At 41.6% G+C, this 13,899-nt stretch overlaps 2 protein-coding genes across 3 annotated transcripts; both read left to right on the top strand.

Annotated features, from left to right (window-relative positions):
* Positions 1 to 2,947: 2,947 nt before the first annotated feature.
* On the top strand, positions 2,948 to 6,672 carry LOC139370488 (beta-2-glycoprotein 1-like). Its single transcript, XM_071110000.1, has 8 exons — positions 2,948 to 3,107; positions 3,280 to 3,459; positions 3,765 to 3,855; positions 3,939 to 4,015; positions 4,113 to 4,304; positions 5,141 to 5,320; positions 6,060 to 6,257; positions 6,526 to 6,672. The coding sequence occupies exons 1-8, from the start codon at positions 3,038 to 3,040 to the stop codon at positions 6,606 to 6,608; spliced, it is 1,071 nt and encodes a 356-aa protein (XP_070966101.1). The 5' UTR covers positions 2,948 to 3,037; the 3' UTR covers positions 6,609 to 6,672.
* A 375-nt stretch (positions 6,673 to 7,047) lies between these two features.
* LOC139370489 (beta-2-glycoprotein 1-like) lies at positions 7,048 to 12,680 on the top strand. Of its 2 annotated transcripts, none has more exons than XM_071110001.1 (8): positions 7,048 to 7,521; positions 9,275 to 9,451; positions 10,487 to 10,583; positions 10,803 to 10,879; positions 11,214 to 11,402; positions 11,832 to 12,011; positions 12,163 to 12,360; positions 12,455 to 12,680. In XM_071110001.1, exons 1-8 carry the CDS (start codon positions 7,452 to 7,454, stop codon positions 12,508 to 12,510), a joined length of 1,044 nt encoding a protein of 347 aa, XP_070966102.1. In that variant the 5' UTR covers positions 7,048 to 7,451; the 3' UTR covers positions 12,511 to 12,680. The 2 variants fall into 2 exon arrangements, with proteins under 2 accessions (XP_070966102.1, XP_070966103.1); XM_071110002.1 differs by having other exon boundaries at positions 7,262 to 7,521; positions 11,214 to 11,267.
* The last annotated feature ends 1,219 nt before the right edge of the window (positions 12,681 to 13,899 follow it).

Here is a 13,899-nt window from a genome sequence, read left to right as displayed (position 1 = left end):
ACAATCTCACCTTGTAGGCTTACCAGGTATCGAAGACTTGTCTTGACAATCTCCGAATGTCATTAAACTTTTTGTTAGTGTTTTGTAACAGATATCTCTTTCCATTAACCAAATGTCGACTGCACAGTTTGGATTGATTGATTGATCTGTCAGTTAACGTATTTCCATTGTGGTCCATATTTTTTTTACATACATGCATACACAAATAGATACATACTGTACATAGATACAGACACATTACAGTGATACAGACACATTACAGTGATACAGACACATTACAGTGATACAGACACGTTACATAGATACAGACACATTACAGTGATACAGACACGTTACAGTGATACAGACACATTACAGAGATACAGACACATTGCATAGATACAGATAAAAAAGGTTATACTGTTCACACATTAGCCAGCTTTTCACATTCTTTTAAAAAGTGGTTATGTTCGGTATGGCTTTGAGTTGTTGTGGTAGTTTGTTCCACTAAACAACGCTGGTATATAAAATTGTGTTCTTACCAGATAGACACTTATTTTTAAAACAGTGAATATTAGAGTATCTTCCTCTGATATTATTCTGGAGGACATTATTAACAAATTAAAAATAGTTGGATAGGTAGGTACCTGGGGGCTGAGTCTGTGATAATGCTGTGGACTATACCATGTTGAATTAATAGTACTCTTTTTTTTCTCCACAGATAGCCAGCCTAGCTGCCTAAAATGCTCGACATCGAGATGAGTGTGAATAGGGAGTACAATTACAAGTACAATTCTTACAAGCTTGTTTTGGCTGGTCTGTAGCTGAATTTTTACGTTTGGGGCTGCTGGTGAACCATGATGTGCAGGCATAATCAAATTGACACTGGACTGGCACACTTGCCATAGCCTTTAGGGTGTCTATAGCTAGGTTTCCATCCAATTGGCAACAGATTTTCATGCTGTCATTCTAAAATCTGCATTTAAAAAAATATGCACATTTTCCAGTCAGAGTTGTGTTTTCGTCAAATCGACTAAAAGTCTGTGCATAAATAGGTAGCGCACATAAAAATAACTTTTCGGTTAAATTCCCATGTATCAAAAAAACGACAACAAATAGGTTTCCATCGCATTTTCAACTCTAGGCCTACTGATGGATTTGTCACAAAAAAATGTGGCGTAGGTATAGCTAATGTGCCCATTCTGGTATTGGCACATGTGCTCTATCCAATAGCACGCAGATATAGCGCAGGTATCACCCACCTACATGATGAGATTATTATGGACAAAATTGCGAGATTATTTGATTTGTCAACTGTCAACCAAACTCATCACCGTGCACTTTCACCACCCTGTGAAGTTCATTATAACCTGTTTAATTTGTTGTCTAACAAACGGCATGCTTTCCTGAGTCCTAGTGGGAGAACCACACAACATACCACAAAAGCATTCCCAACGCCATTTCTCGAATAAGGAATTTTACTGACACGAAAAGATCCCACCCTGTTTTGCGTATTTTGTTTTGTCAACATTTGGAAAGTTTGCCAAATAAATTAGCTGTTTCCATAACACGTTTTATCCAACATGTACTGGATACCTGGTTAATGTCAAACCATTTTGAGGATGTTGGAGTTATATTTTGGTCGAACGTGTGTATGACTTTTGAAGTAGCCTAATCAGATTAAAACATTGTGACTGGTTGTGTTAATGCCAGATATAAAAGGTCATACATTTGAAAGTCAAATGAGAAATATTTTGGTTGTATTGAAGGGTTAGATTCTAGGTGCGTGAGGAATAGCCGCTCAGTCCGACAAGGAATGCGTTTGAAACTTTCCTGAATAACCGGGCCTGCCGGGAGCATATGTTATTCTAATGACATTTTCACGGCAGCCTAGAGTAGAACTGTGTACTCACTTTAAAACAATAAAGCAATTATTGATTGCACTGTGGTGTTGTAGGCTAGTCTATGTAGGATAATTGTGTTGTCCCTAAACAAGATCAATAGGGATGCTGCAATGATGCCTCTCCGCAGCCTCTCAGCTATGCCTATTTGTTCTTGTGGATTCATATTATAAATCCATGCCGTTTTGAATGCTCTTATGTGTGGTATGATAGCTATTGCAGATCTGGACAAACGATCCACCTACCGCTATTGTCACTATGAATGGTGGATAGAGGCCCGGATTAACAGTTAGACCGGTAGACTACATTGACCTGTGGTATAGTAAAAATTTGCACGTGGAAAAGCGTAGAGCATACGGGAAGTACCAAAACACCTTAATATAGGGGAGGGTGCATGCAAGCAGAGGAGGAAATATGGCTAGGATGGAAGAAACGATATAGCAAATGTAAACCAAGGAAAAAAGGGACTTTTCAGTACATGTCAGACTACAGTTGTCTGCGACCTCAGTGCTTTTCTCTCCCAATTCCTAAAAAGTATCTGTGTCCCACTGTTGTCCTCATATTTATGATAGTTAGCCTTGTAGCAGTCGTAAGGGCAGGACTTCAGCAGAAGGCAAGACGGGTGTTAGTGCTCCAAGTGTTGATGTAAATAGTTGTCTTGGTGATCCGAAGGTGCCATGTAATGCTAAATATCAAGCTAATACATTAGTAGCAGATGAACAATATACTGTATACATTGGGCAATGGCCAAAATAAATACCATCTGAACCAGGCTTAACCTGTCCTATCTGAAAGACACAGGTAGGGCAAGACTGCACCCTTTAGAAACCAAATCGAATTCGAATGACAGTTTTTTTTAAACATTATTAGCATTAGTATTACCGTGATGAAACCTGTATTTTATACAGCTGATACATGTTATGATTGGGAGTCATTGTCGTGCGGGCGTACGTGTCTGTGTGTATGTGTACTGAGTGAAAGTTATCCTTCAACTCGGAGTAAACATGCATGTGCTTTGAACTTTGGGTTCAATCAATGGAAGCCTATTTCAGACGATCTGATTGGATCAGACTTTCAGGGCTTTTGAACGGACCATCTACATTTTTCACCGTCCACTGCCGGGAGAACGGACACAGTCTCTCTCAACCCCGCAAAAGATGAACCCAACCCTGGCTTTCCTGCTGCTCTGCCAGCTTGCCTTGTATACGTCAGTGACATCCAAGAAAGGTATGGCGCAAATGATTTGATTACGTCAGTATTTTTCAATTACAGAATATATACTACAGTGTTGGTTTCACAAGACTCAGTAACCTATGCTTTAGCCGTGTTTCCAATGTGTTTTTATATCATTTACGGCGCAGCGTTATGTTTGTCTATCAATATTCCCATTTATCCTCAGTATGTGGCCACCCACCCGTGACCGACGGTATAGATACACTGGGTCTAAAGCGTGAGTACGAGATTGGAAAAGAGGTGACCCTGGTGTGTGAGCGGGGATACACACCTGGGAAAGCCAAGACTGCCAGGGTCACCTGCTTGGCCTCGGGAGAGTGGACCAAACTGGACCTTGTGTGTTCTCGTAAGTTCCAACCCATTCACAAAACATCCATTACGTAATGTGAAGCATAAATTCAGGTAAATTGTTGGGTTTTCCAGATTTCCTGCTTATTTGTCCCTGATTCAAGGAATCTTCCAACTGGGATTTCTGGAAAACCTGGGAATTTTGGGAATGTTTCTGAGAATTCCGGAACCCTAAAGTCACATATAGAGTACCATGGACAGCCCATACTTTAGCAAGGGGATAGGGATATGGTAATACATTTTATTAACAACATAAAAGGCATAAATCATATCCACGTGAATCTTATACATTTTTTGACACAGCAAAGATGTGTCCTCTCCCCAAGCCTATGCAAAAGCCAGGGATGATTGAAGTGCCATTCAAGAGTGTGCTCAACTACACATGTGATGATGGGTGAGGGAAATTCAGTGTGGTTTAGTTCTGACTACATTTAGCTGACTCTGCATCTCAGACCAATAATAATTTGTGTTCTTCAGGTACGTCATGATAGGAGCCAATGAGAGTGTGTGTTTACACGACGGTACCCTCAGTGCACCACCACCAATGTGTAAAGGTATACCATACCTCAAGAATGTAACATTGCTTTTCTCCATTGTTTGTCTAAATATGAAAATGTAGTCTAAATTATTTAAAATATTTCTTCCCTGCAGCTGTGAGTTGTGCTCTGCCTCAAGCACCTAAGCATGGTAAAATTGTCTATGACAATAAGAAGTTCACTGGCAATGAAATCCAGTACGGACAGAGTTGGACGTATGAGTGTTTGCCACCAAGAGCTCCCATTGGTAACGAGAGAGGATCGTGCCTGGCCAGTGGAAATGTGACTGAGCCACCGGTATGCACGGGTAGGTGCAGACAGTGGCAGCATAAGCAATGTACAAATCTCATTGGTTGAGAAGTTTTTGAGTGACATCTGGTTGAACCACTGATAAATTATCAATTATCTTTTATGTCACATTATTACATGGATCTAGCCTTTTGGGGGCCCTACTTGAGATTTGGTTGCCCCCCAAAAATGTTTTATAGTTAATTCCCTGCAATTCTACCCATTTTGCCAAGGGGTGGAGATCATTTAAAAAATATATATTTAAAGCTAATTTCCTGCAATTCCACCCATTTTCCACCCATTACTTATGCCGTGTTGATGATATCTGAGTGAGAGTGACTAACAAAATCAATAGGGGCCCCTTGGAGGTCAGGGTCCCTGGGCACGTGTCTTGCGTGCCTGGTCAGTTTTCGGCAGATAGATGGCTAGACTAATTTACCAATCTTTGTTAGCTGATATGGCTAATTGAGTGATGCACAACCAAATTTTGAACTTGCACCTTGTGTATTCTATTATCCTAACTCTCAACAGTAAATTGAGACCCCGAATGAATTCCCCAAAATAAATATAAATAAAATGTGGGGGCCCCTAGCGGCATAGGAACTGCTTATGTCGCTTATGCCTGGAGCAACAAGAACATCAAACCCTGACGATGATTCTCTAAAATTGTTATTGTTAACTGTTCATCCACTCCAAGTGATGATAATTGATACATTTGCATAATCCTGTCGTCCTCTGTTTATGCCTTAATTTATTTATTTTTAATTTAGATTAACCCTGACAATATTACTTGAAATAGGTTATTGCATTGTTAATGCACTTTCACTAGCCCATGACTTTTCTGACCTGTTGCAGAGGTGAGTTGCTCCATCCCACCAACGATAGACCACGGCATCATCACCTTTGCTGTGATGAGGGAGGTTGGCTACAAGGAGAAGGTCAAGTACCAGTGCCAGGAACACTACGTTCTGGACGGCTCTGAGGAAATACAGTGTCAGAATACAGGCAACTGGTCCACTTTGCCCATTTGCAGAGGTGAGTCAATGAGTCAGTGTAGGGTGAAGTTGCCCTTAGACCCTGATCTTTGGTCAGTTTTGCATTTCCCTCACTAATGGTTAAGGTTAGGATTGGGGGAGAGGAAGCTGACCCTATAACTGTACATAGAGGAGGCTGGTGGGAGAAGCTAAAGGAGGACAAGCTCATTGTAATGGCTGGAATGGTTTAAATGGAACGGTATCAAACACATCAAACATATGGAAACCACATGTTGGACTCTGTTCCGTATATTCCATTCCAGCCATTACAATGAGCATGTCCTCCTATAGTGCCTCCTACCAGCCTCCTCTGCTGTATATAGGGGAAAGTTCACACCCGAGCTATTGAGTCATAGAAAAGGTTGCACTGTTGTTACTCTTGTGGGAATGTCACTTGTGTGTGTCTGTATACCAAACCAGCTTGTTGACTTACATGTGATTAGATGTGTATCAGCAACCATTTATTTCATCTTTGATGACTGAAATGATTGCGTAATGAGAGCGTACTGCCGTTGTGCCTTTGAGCAAGGCACTGCATTCCCAAAACTTCTCCGGGGTCGCTGCTGAGTGGCAGACCATGTGTTGCTCCCAACCTATTGTGTACGTGGTGTGTCAGTTTGGGTACTGATATAGAAGAAATTTAAAGAATTTCCATGATCTATTTAATTAAATTATATTCCAATTCTTTTCAATTCTAAACTGAGAGTCATGTTGCTTTGCTTGTCGTCGCTTTACTGCAGCCCCCTGTAAAGTTAACATCAACAGAGGTCGCATCTTCTACAACGCCAAGAAGATCTGGATTGGGGATCTGAAACCCAATAGAGTCCTTCATGGGGAGTCTGTTGTGTTCTACTGTCTGAACAAGGAGCTGAAGTGTGGCATTCCAGTAGCAAGTCAGTGCATCGACGGCACACTCAATACCCCAGAATGTTTTAAAGGTGAGGCCTGTCGTACCAAGATAACATGGTCACGTTCATTATGACATTTTACAACGTAAATCAAAAATGAGTGTTTCTTATTGGACACGTGTCGTAGTCCCTCCATGTTTCAGTCCATTTTCTTCCGTTTGATAACTAATGAACACGACCCAGAGTAAAAATGTGTTGTGGTCCCATTTTGAAAGCTTCCCAAACGCTGCTTAACTGAGTCCTCAATATTCGCACCACTAAAATGCCAAATGTGTTTGTGTGTCTGTCTTTCTCTTAGAACCAGGCAAGATGGAGTACACCCTCAAGCCCAAATCACTTCCATCTGAGATTGCGACATGTCCTGCCGACCTCACAAAATAAACACAATACAAAGAGGAAGAATAGGGCAAATAAATGACAAATAAACATGACTTTTTAAAAATGATCTGTTTTAGCAGTCTAATTACTTTGTGTCCAAATAATCCAGCCTTGCTTTGCTAGTAACCTGTTATATCCATAACTTTAATGAGCCTGAATTTGATTGCCTGTTTAGTATAGTACATGATGTCTGAAAACAACACTAGATGTCAGTATAGGATTACAGTATTTGGAAGCTCTGCTCATACACAAAGGGCTCTGCAGTTTTGGGAGAGAAAAACAAGTTACTTTTTAACTCCGAGTAAACAAACCTTTGTTTTGACTTGAACTCGGTATCTGACTGAACTCTTGCAATTTTGCAACAAGAACATCAAACACAAACTGTATGAGATTACAAATTGCATGTCCTTCCAGGTTAACAGATACAATCCCACAAGTAAAGATTTCATAGTGGTAGGTCTGCGTATGTAGATCTACACCACTGCATCATCTAGCCACATCAATGTTATAGTGCTAGAATAGTTTCAGTCAACTTTATTGTACCACATAAATGGATTGAAAGCACATTCTATTTCGCAGACATGGTTTGATGAAGAGAACATGTTGATGTTGATGTGTACTAGGAATAGGGGTGGGGCATATAACCAGTAAGGCTCACAAAGGTCTGGTGTGTTACGGTGAATTACAAAAATACTAAAAGACCCCGAGGTTGCCTCATTCTGCGTTGTCATCGACTCTTATCTATATACCCTGAGTAACATAAAAAGTTGGGAGCTCCAACGACATTCAGATTTTTTTTACCCTTGAAAGCAGAGAGGAGAGGACACTCTCTCCACACCACAGACAATGGCCCCAAGTCTGTCTTTGCTGCTGCTCTGTCTGCTTGCCTTGTATGCACCAGTGACATCCAAGAAAGGTACAGTATCTATTAATACATCATCTACACTGAACAAAAATATAAGCGCAACATGCAACAATTTCAACAATTTCACTGAGTTACAGTTCATATAAGGAAATCAGTACATTTAAATAAATTCCTTCTGTCCTAATCTGTGGATTTCACCTGACTGGGAATACAGATATGCATCTATTCGTCACAGACAACCGTTGAAAAAAATGTAGGGGCGTGGATCAGAAAACCAGTCCGTATCTGGTGTGACCACCATTTGCCTCATGCAGCGTGACACATCTCCATTGCATAGAGTTGATCAGGCTGTTGATTGTGGCCTGTAGAATGTTGTCCCACTCCTCTTCAATGGCTTTGTGAAGTTGCTGGATATTGGCGGGAACTGGAACACGCTGTCGTACACATCGATCCAGAGCATTCCAAACGGGCTCAATGGGTGACATGTCTGTTGAGTATGCAGGCCATGAAAGAACTGGGACATTCTTAGCTTCCAGGAATTTTGTACAGATCCTTGCGACATGGGGCCGTGCATTATCATCAGATGATGACGGCAGATGAATGGCACAACAATGGGCCTTGCCACAATATCTCTTTGTATTCAAATTATCATAGATAAAATGCAATTGTGTTCGTTGTCCGTAGCTTGTGCCTGCCCATACCATAACCCCACCACCACCATGGGGCACTTTGACAACGTTGACATCAGCGAATCGTTCGCCTGCAAAACGCCATACATGCCCAATACAGTTGAAACCAGGATTCATTATTGAAGAGCACACTTCTCCAGCATGCCAGTGGCTATCGAAGGTGAGCATTTGCGATGCCAAACTGCAGTCAGGTCAAGGCCCTGGTGAGGACAACGAGCACGCAGATGAGCTTCCCTGAGACAGTTTCTGACAGTTTGTGCAGAAATTCTTTGGTTGTGCAAACCCACAATTTAATCAGCTGTCTGGGTGGCTGGTCTCAGACAATCCCGCAGGTGAAGAAGCTGGTTGTGGAGGTCCTGGGCTGACATTGTTACACGTGGTCTAAGGTTGTGAGGCCAGTTGGATGTACTGCCAAATTCTTGATACAGATGTTGGATTATGGTAGAGAAATTAACATTCAATTGCACGCTCCCTCAAAACTTGAGACATCCGTGTTGCGTGACAAAACTGCAGATTTTAGCGTGGCCTTTTATTGTCCCCAGCACAAGATGCACCTGTGTAATGATCATGCTGTTAAATCAGCTTCTTGATATGCCACACCTGTCAGATGGATGGATTATCTTGGCAAAGGAGAAATGCTCACTAACGGGGATGTAAACAAATTAGTGCAATACACTTGAGAGATAAGATTTTTGTACTTATGAAACACTGCTGGGATTTTTTATTTCAGCTCATGAAACATGGGACCAACACTTTACATGTTGTGTTTATATGTTTGTTCAGTATGTCCCAGTTTTGGCCTATTGATTTTAGAAGCCTTTTGTATTTCTGTGCTGTATGCTGTTCAATATTGCTACGTACTCTCAGAGTGGGCTTGTGTCATGTTGACGAATACTTTCAGTTACTGTCAGCTGAAAGTAAAAATACACTTTATTTTAATAGTCCACCTACCTTTATGCTCAACAAACTATCACTCGACTACAAGTAACATGCCTGGGGAGTTGCACGGGCACTTCTTTGGTTAATCTGTGTCCATGTTTATTTCTGTGTCTGTGTGTGTTTCTGTGTGTGTGTATGTTTTATTGACCCATCCCGTTACCTGTCTGCCCCCTCAGAATGTGGCCGCCCGTCCCTTAGTGACGGTATGGACCTGGAGGGGCTCCAGAGGGTGTACTCCCCCGGAGACGTGGTGGTGCTGTCTTGTAAACAAGGATATACACCCACCTCAGGCTCTCGCACAATCATCTGCACTGCTAGTGGACAATGGACCAAGTCTAGACTCAAGTGCTCAAGTAGGTCGCTGTTATAAAGTTGGACCAAAAACAGTAGTACTGTTCATGTATCATCATTTGATCCTCATAAAAACATTCCAAGTATTATCAGTTGATACTCAATATATTACAAGTATGATCAGTTGATACTTAGTATATTCCATGTATTATCAGTTAATACTCAGTATATTCCATGTATTATAAGTTGATACTCAGTATATTCCATGTATTGTCAGTTAATACTCAGTATAGTCCATGTATTGTCAGTTGATACTCAGTATATTACAAGTATTATAAGTTGATACTCAATATATTACAAGAATGATCAGTTGATACTCAATATATTACAAGAATGATCAGTTGATACTCAATATATTACAAGAATGATCAGTTGATACTCAATATATTACAAGAATGATCAGTTGATACTCAATATATGCCATCCAGGACCTATATAATAGGCGGTGTCAGAGGAAAGCCCATAAAAATGACAGAGACTCCTGTCACCCAAGTTATAGACTGTTTTCTCTGCTACCGCACGGCAAGCAGTACCAGAGCGCCAAGTCTAGGACCAAAAGGCTCCTCAACAGCTTCTACCTCCAAGCCATTAGACTGCTGAACAATTCATAAAAATCGCCCCCGGACATTTTACATTTACCCCCCCCGCCCCCCCCCCTCTGTACACTTCTGCAACTCGCTGTTTATTATCTATGCATGGTCACTTCGCCCCCACCTACATGTACAGATTACCTCAACTAGCCTGTACCCCCGCACACTGACTCGGTACCTGCACCCCCTGTATATATCCTCGTTACTGTTATTCTTATTGTGTTACTTTTTATTATTACTTTTTATTTTAGTCTACTTGGTAAATATTTTCTTCTTCTTGAACTGCACTGTTGGTTAAGGGCTTGTAAGTAAGCATTTCACAGTCAAGTCTACACTTGTTGTATTCGGCGCATGTGGCAAATAGTTTGATTTGATTTGATTTGATTTGATACTCATTGATGGAACTGTTGAGCATTGCTGACTGATTATTTTGTACTTCTGACGCAGCAAAGAGTTGCTCCTTCCCAGAAGCATTGGACCACGGAGACATGGAGTTTGTGGACATTGTCTACCAGAGTACCATCAACTACACCTGCCACGAGGGGTATGGGGAATACCGTTTACAAATTCTATTTTCGTGTCTCATTGACGACTGGTCACCTCTCTGTGCTGTCAAAGTCTATAACGTGTTATTGTATCAAACACATGTAAAGTAGGTCAACGTTGAAATCATTGTATGCCCATACACCTAATATAGTGTCTACTTGATGTTTTGTTTTTTATTATCACATAATATGACAGATTACGGTAATGTGGTCTACAGGTATACCCTGCAAGGAGCCAGCACCATTGAGTGCTTGCATGACGGTCAATGGAGTGATCCACCACCGAAGTGCACACGTAAGTGTCTGCCTTATACTGAAATGCATAGCTACTCTAGCACTGAACAGTAATGATTCAGCATGATCTCACATTGATAAATGCGTACAAACTCACATTGACAATTACAAATCTATAAGCACAATGTAAACGTGGCCTTATTGCTGTAACTGTAAAGAGCATTCTACAATGTGTAAAATGGAGATTTGAATAATGGTTTTACTGTAGGCTATATTATTCATATTCATATGTTACATTGTATGTCTCTGATAAAAAAAATATAGAGAATATCACGTATTTGGATCAAATGTGCTTGATTAATGAGCATGTGAATGAAATCTCTCTCCTCTGTTAGCGGTGACGTGTGGTCTTCCTCCAATACCTAAATATGGGAAAATAGTCTACGACAGTAAGTTCACAGGCAACATGACGGTGTTTGGTTTTGGGGGGACCTACGAGTGTTTCCCTCCACTTGTCCTCATAGGCAATGAGAGGGGATCGTGCAGCACTAACGGAGACTGGACTGAGCCACCAGAATGTAAATGTAGGTACAGTATTATCAGTCAAAGTCTCTGATCTGTTGTATTGCTGCAGGTAGCCTAGAGCAGGGATGGGTCACTTTGATGGTGGTGGGGGCTCGTTTGACTACCCATGCCGACAAGGTGAAAAATCTGTCAATGTGCCCTTGAGCAAGGCACTTAACCCTAATTTTCTACAGGGGCCCTGTATGTGACAATAAAACATCTTTATATTTATTGCTGAACACTACATGTCACCTCCGTAAAAGGTGCCATCCATAACTTTTGTAAACTGAGGGGGATGGTTATTGGCTCGTGTATCCGTTTGTTACTTTTCGTTTTGGCCAGACATGTTTGTAATACCTCTGAGGAAATGAAGTGATTTGCTTTGTGGATGAAGTTAAAGTGGTATTCTGACCACACACTAGCCCCGACTGACCTCTGTTTGTTTCCAGTGGTGACCTGTTCAGCTCCAACAGACATCAACAACGGCTACATGAATATTCATGATAAGAGGGAGTACGGCTTCAAGGAGACGGTCAGATATGGATGTAATATAGACTATGTCCTGGATGGGCCTGTGGAGATCGAATGTCTCCAAACAGGGGATTGGTCAATAAAGCCAGCTTGCAGGGGTAGGACCACTGATTTTGTGACAATTTTGTAATTTTGCTTTGTTTTAATACATTGTTTTACCTATCAAATCAGTGTTTTTGAATAGCTGAATGTTGCTGTTTTTTTAATTCTAAATTCTTATTCATCATAATTTCCCTCTTTGTTCCATAGTTCCCTGCAAGGTAGATATTAAAAGAGGACGCATCCTTTACAATGGAAGGACATTTTGGATAAAGGATTTCGAGCCCAATAAAATCTCACATGGGGAAGTCCTCTCGGTCTACTGTATGAACAAGGAAAAGAAGTGTGGCTATGCAGTGTCAACCCAGTGCATCGATGGAAAACTCAAGATCCCAGAATGCTTTGAAGGTGTGTTTTTTTTTCTTGCTAGCTATTTTCGCTCTAAAAAAAATAACAACATTACCATCAAGTCTTCATGATGTGTGGGTGTTTTCCTTTCTAGAACCAAGTGATAAATTCGACGATGATTCCCTGCCATCTGAGATAGCCCAGTGCTGAAACTCAACTGTTCATGACAAAGCAAATCGAGACCGAGAACATTGATTGCCTGAATTTAATGTCAATAAAACCATGTGTATTTCTATGTAATGCTATGTATTTGTTCCTCGGAAAAAAAATTCTGTAGAGATCAAATTTTACGATGAATAAAAAAATACTGTTTTCTTGTAGATGGTTTAACCCAACATCTTACCCAATAACAGTATAAGTTTAATTTACAAATGATGTCACATGATGTCAGTGTTGTACAGCTGTGAGATACTCTGTCAGGTAAATCTCAAACATGCATGTATGCAAACACACACATACACCACAGACACACTGTCGACAGAGGGGACGAGAGAGAAAAGGGGCATAGAAAGCGAGAGAGCAAACAAGTGACAAGGGGAGATAGAGAGCGAGACAGAGAAGTCAGAGAAGACAAGTCAGCTCCCAAAATAATACATTTCTACTACATTTCTACTACAAAACAGAACTCTTTCCTATCTCTCCTTCCTATCCAGTGATTCATATGATAACCATACAGTCGACTGCAAGGCGGCCACAGTGCAACCCCATCCCGGTAACCCAAACCGCTTTGCATGTCTATTCTAACAGAGATTAGCCCTTAGTTGCTCTTGCCCCGCTATGCGGTTTGTTTGATCCTCTGTCCTTGGCCGTCAGCTGGTGGCCAGAACTATTTCCCCCCCTCGCGGGGGCGGCCGGTTGATTGTACTGAGTCATGAGAACTGACTCTCCTTCCCCGCTGGGGCAGCGAGGCAGGACATGAAAGAACTGCAGAGGCCGACTGTAGGTGGAGTCACAAGGGTTTCCAGTGGTTACTGAATGGAGGGAGAGAGACAGAGAGAGAGAGAGAGACAGAGAGACAGAGAGACAGAGAGACAGAGAGACAGTGAGAGAGAGACAGAGAGACAGAGAGACAGAGAGACAGAGAGACAGAGAGACAGAGAGAGAGAGAGAGAGACAGAGAGACAGAGAGAGAGAGAGACAGAGACAGAGACAGAGACAGAGACAGAGAGAGACAGAGAGAGAGAGAGAGAGAGAGACAGAGAGACAGAGAGAGAGAGTGACAGAGACAGAGACAGAGACAGAGAGAGACAGAGAGAGAGAGAGAGAGACAGAGAGAGAGAGAGAGAGAGAGAGAGACAGAGAGAGACAGAGACAGAGACAGAGACAGAGACAGAGACAGAGACAGAGAGAGACAGAGAGAGACAGAGAGAGACAGATAGAGACAGGGGGTTGGTGTTGTAAGAATACTTCAGACAGACAATTTGTTTCTGTTTACGTGTCCCACCATAGAAAGAGAAAAGAGATAGAAAATACATTTCTTCATTGCCTCAGGATGTGCCACGACCGCACTTCCAAACACGACAGCATGTTCACCAACCA

The sequence above is a fragment of the Oncorhynchus clarkii genome, chromosome 17, assembly GCF_045791955.1.
Source record: "Oncorhynchus clarkii lewisi isolate Uvic-CL-2024 chromosome 17, UVic_Ocla_1.0, whole genome shotgun sequence".
Taxonomy (NCBI): Eukaryota; Metazoa; Chordata; class Actinopteri; order Salmoniformes; family Salmonidae; genus Oncorhynchus; species Oncorhynchus clarkii.
Note: the sequence above shows the minus strand (reverse complement) of the source record. Positions and strands in the feature narration are given on the sequence as shown.